The following is a 4,385-nucleotide window of genomic DNA, read 5'->3' on the forward strand; positions in this document are numbered from 1 at the left end:
GTCCCAGAGCTGTCTTTGAGGACGCCGCCCCCAGGATCTGCTCAGTTCAGGCGTAATTCTTTGGAAAGCCTCCCCGCCTAACCAGCCGCCGTGGCAACCTCCTGATAGCACAAGTGTTCTGCATATTCATGGCTCCAGCTCAGGAGCTCGCGCTTACGTAAGTGCAAGGAGCGACGGATGGCAGGATATTGATGCAGAGATTTGATTTATATGGGATTAATGAGATGTTAGATTGAGACATATATAGGAGACAGCACACATATATGGGCCGTCAGGTGTAACACGGAGGATTTCACATGCCAAATTGGAAAGTCCTGATGTTACCTCTGTGTACAGAATAACATCCTATCTATACATTTGCATGGACAAAACACAAATAACACCACATGGAAATTACACTTTTGTCATTCTGTCCACGAAATATACATGTCTCTATGTTAATTTGTGGACGAAACGCATCGATTTTTCGTCTCGGAACTCATTTCCTCCATGAAATCCTTCGTGTCAGACTGAACGCGCCGTACACATCAAAATGTGAAAGTAGCCCTTATTTAAATCACAAGGTTTTAGCCTGTGATCGGAAGTAAACTCCAATCTTGGAGCGCACAAACACACGTCACTCAGCACACACTCACACACGTACATACAAGGGTTTTCATTATCTGCAGATTGCGGCACAGAACGCGCTGTGACATCAATTCGCTAATCAACAGAATTAAATGAAGTCTCCCACACATCCACACGCAGTAATAACACGCCACAGCTCTGAGCTCCAGCCACCTGCTTCACTCCGGCACTTTCTCTCTGCGATGACTCGACAGCCAACATACACGGATGAAAACTCTTAATGGCCGCCGCAAAGTAAACATCACGCTTTCTGTTCGCGCTCGTACAGCGGATTGAAGCGATGCGGTATAAATTACAGCCAAATCAAATATTCCCACTGTTCAATCCAGTGCCATGTTTTGTGTTTGATCAGCGGTCGCAACCTTCATTGAGTTTGTTGTTCTTCCATGTTAGTGTGCGATCGATGTGAGGATACATGACAGGTTGTATTTAGTGACGAGCTTTCATCCGCCTAGATCACAACAGGGTCCGTCGGCTCTTGTTATGATCCTACAGAGTCTCTATATCTGCTGCAATGTTAACTTCTGCGGTGGTAAAAGCGGCTAAAAATGTTTTAAAAATGCAAATAATGGATGTTTTGGTGTCTTGTGGGTGCTGGGAAACATCCCGTGTGCGGGTGACACTGAAATCTAAGAGGTACACTGTGGGGTTTTTGACCAGTAGAGGCACTGTAGATACGTACTTGTTACTATGTCCACCAGGGAGTGAAAGTGAGGGCCGCAAACATAGATGAAACACAAAACACTTTAAACACAACGTCCAAGGCCACAAAAATTACCAACACAGACAAGGAACAGTGAAATGGACGTGTTTCACGCCTGTAACACGCTCCAAACACACAAACCCAGCGTCAAACAGGAAGTGAAGCGGTGTCTCTAAAACGCTTTGGTGAATCAGGGGGGAAGTTGTCATGTTATCTTATGTTAGTTGTTATGAATGAATTGCCCCCGATATATTTTGGTGAGAATCAGTGTAAAAATCACATTTATTTAAACAAAACCTCCACAGTGAACCTTTAAATGTTTAAATGGCCTCTTGCTACTGTGTCTGGCAGCGAGTCATTCCTATAGAGGCCTCCTTAGCCCCGGAAATGCGGGAATTCGCTTCCAGCCATGATGCCACCGTGTCAGAGGCAATTTACACTGACATGACAAGTTAGTTATCTCGCTCAGGGGAATCAGACAAACACGAAGACAGACAGACAAACAGACAGACAAGAATGAAGGCAGGCAGAGGTGCACCCATGGGTGTACACACGCAAACACACACAGTATACATTGATATGTACAGTTATCTACAGGTGTCTTCACTGAACTTCAAAGTGGGAGGTTTGTAAATTCAGTCAGCCCTATTTTCCCATTTGAAATTTTGTTGTTATTTCGTGCGGCGCAGATCATCTTCTATCAATCCACTCACTCGCCCCCTCGCTCACTTTCCAACTCTCCATCTCTAAATGACACCAAATTCCTCACTCTCATCTCCCTCTTTTCTGCGCCGTGTCTGCACAACACATCCCAATGCGGAAGTGGCATCAGTTGGATTTGTGTAAAGTGCTACAACCGGTTATTGAGAAAGACGCTTTAAAATAACGACAGATGGCTGAAAGTAACCGCAAGTGTCATGTGATGGCTCGCACACCCACAAACACCTTTCATAGACACACACGCACAACACACACACACACACACACACACACACACACACACACACACACATACACACACACACACGCAGAGATGGCACATACAGAAAAATGCACAAACCAACAAACACACACACATACACAAACACACACACATACACATACACATACACATACACATACACATACACATACACACACACACGCGCACACACACACACACACACACATACACACACACACACACGCGCACACACACACACACACACACACACAAATCACACAAATCACACAAACACAATCAACATACCATTCTCCCCAAGTGGCACATGTTTATCTGCCTGACCTAATATTCTTGTACTGGCAGAGCAGAAGATGCTTGAATGTCTTTTTAAACGTGACGTTGCACAGGGCGTAGCAGGCTGGGTTGATGGTGCTGTTGATGTAGCACAGCCAGTAGCCAATAGTCCACACTGTGTTGGGGATGCAGCTGGAGCAGAAGGTGTTGATGAGCACCATGACATTATAGGGAGTCCAGGTGGCCACAAAAGCCACCAGGATGGCCATGATGGTGCGGGTCACTTTCTTCTCCCGCGACGGGGCTGCTTTCTTCTTCTTGTTGGGTGGTTGCTTCGTCATCTTCACGATCTTCCGCGCCACGTGGTTCTGCCGCTCAGAGGCCGGGACGATCTCCACAGTGGTGTTGGACGGTGTGTAGCAGTCGCCCTTGGGGGATTTCGTCTTGATCTTGATGCAGGTGAGCTTGGAGCCGCCAGCCTTGGCTCGCTGCCGCGGGGCAGGCTGGCTTGGCTCGGCGGTGGAGTTGTCGGGCCTGCAGGGCGCGGCCTCCTCCTCCTTCAGGTTGGACGCGGCCACGCTGCCGGAGGTGGAGTCGTTGGAGCTCTCCTTCTCTTCTCCGGGGCCGCAGTTCTCCTTTGCTATGTCCTCTCCTTCCACTTCGCCCTCGGCCGTGGTGGAGGAGGGGCCTTTGCCATTCTGCAGTTTTCCGTCGTGCTGGCTCATCCCATCCTCAGTGTTCTGGGTCTGGCAGCGCTCTGTGACATCTCCTTGTACGTTGTTGTTGTTGGGTTTCGGTGTGTTGTTCCTCCTCTGAGCAGGTGACAGAGGCTCTGGAGGGGCACTTGATGGCTTCCGGTTGTCCTTCTTTACACGGCTCTTGCTTGCTCTGGAGATCTGCCAGTAGAGCTGAATCATAATGATGACAGGCAGGTAAAAGGCGGCGATGGCCGTGCCAAAAGTGACAGCGGCATTGGAGAAGAACTGGATGTAGCATTCCCTTTCTGGCACCGTTCGTCCGCCAACTATGAACTGCCAGAAGAGAATGGCTGGTGCCCACAGGATGAAGGAGAGCACCCAGGCCGCTGCAATCATCATTCCTGCCATCTTGGTGGTCCTTTTGACAGGGTAACTGAGGGGCTTAGTGACACAGAAATATCTGTCAAAGCTTATGATGAGAAGGTTCATGACGGATGCGTTGCTGACAACGTAGTCCAAGGCTAACCACAAGTCGCACACCACCGGCCCCAGGGGCCAGTAGCCTATTACTATATAGACTGTATACAAGTTCATAGAGCACAGTCCAATAATTAGATCAGCACATGCAAGGCTGAATAAAAAATAGTTGTTGACAGTCTGTAGGTTCCTGTTAACTTTAATGGAAAGCATGACCAGGATATTTCCAATAACTGTGACCAAACTGAGCGAGCCGGCCACCAACACGATGAACACCACCTCCACGGTTTTGTAGGGGCTCTCGCTCTCCTCCACGACTTCGGTTTCATTGCCTTCAGAGGCATTCCAGTTGGTGAAGTTGAATACATCCATGGCATTTGGTCTTTTGTTGCCACCTCCTACTCAGATGGAACCTATGAAAGAGAACAAAAGAGAAGAGAGGGTTGGTGTTATAAAACACCTCTGAGCAGGTTTGTATGTGTTTTTATCATATCGATATTTCCCTGGATAGAATTTATGTTTTATGCAACTCTGAGACAATAAAGCTCTCAAAGTGGTGAGGATAAATGGGAAAGTAAAAGCAACAATAACAGCGGGATACTTTCAGTTATATTCAGTACATTTAATTCTACAGAATGTGCCA

At 47.6% G+C, this 4,385-nt stretch overlaps 1 protein-coding gene across 2 annotated transcripts; it reads right to left on the reverse strand.

Moving 5' to 3' along the window:
* Positions 1-2,602: 2,602 nt before the first annotated feature.
* Positions 2,603-4,114, reverse strand: chrm2a (cholinergic receptor, muscarinic 2a). Of its 2 annotated transcripts, XM_076150359.1 has the most exons (2): positions 3,344-4,036; positions 2,603-3,313 (listed from the first exon to the last, which is right to left on the reverse strand). In XM_076150359.1, exons 1-2 carry the CDS (start codon positions 3,953-3,955, stop codon positions 2,603-2,605), a joined length of 1,323 nt encoding a protein of 440 aa, XP_076006474.1. In that variant the 5' UTR covers positions 3,956-4,036. The 2 variants fall into 2 exon arrangements, with proteins under 2 accessions (XP_076006474.1, XP_076006467.1); XM_076150352.1 differs by having other exon boundaries at positions 2,603-4,114.
* Between the last annotated feature and the right edge of the window lie 271 nt (positions 4,115-4,385).

Source organism: Genypterus blacodes, unplaced genomic scaffold (assembly GCF_046128005.1).
Source record: "Genypterus blacodes isolate CSIRO-AG114 ecotype Tasmania unplaced genomic scaffold, CSIRO-AGI_Gbla_v1 ptg000007l_1, whole genome shotgun sequence".
Classification (NCBI taxonomy): Eukaryota; Metazoa; Chordata; class Actinopteri; order Ophidiiformes; family Ophidiidae; genus Genypterus; species Genypterus blacodes.

Bases quoted from the DNA above. Each gene is read 5' to 3' on its own strand.
- chrm2a (XM_076150352.1), bottom strand. From the start codon at position 4,114: ATGGATGTATTCAACTTCACCAACTGGAATGCCTCTGAAGGCAATGAA.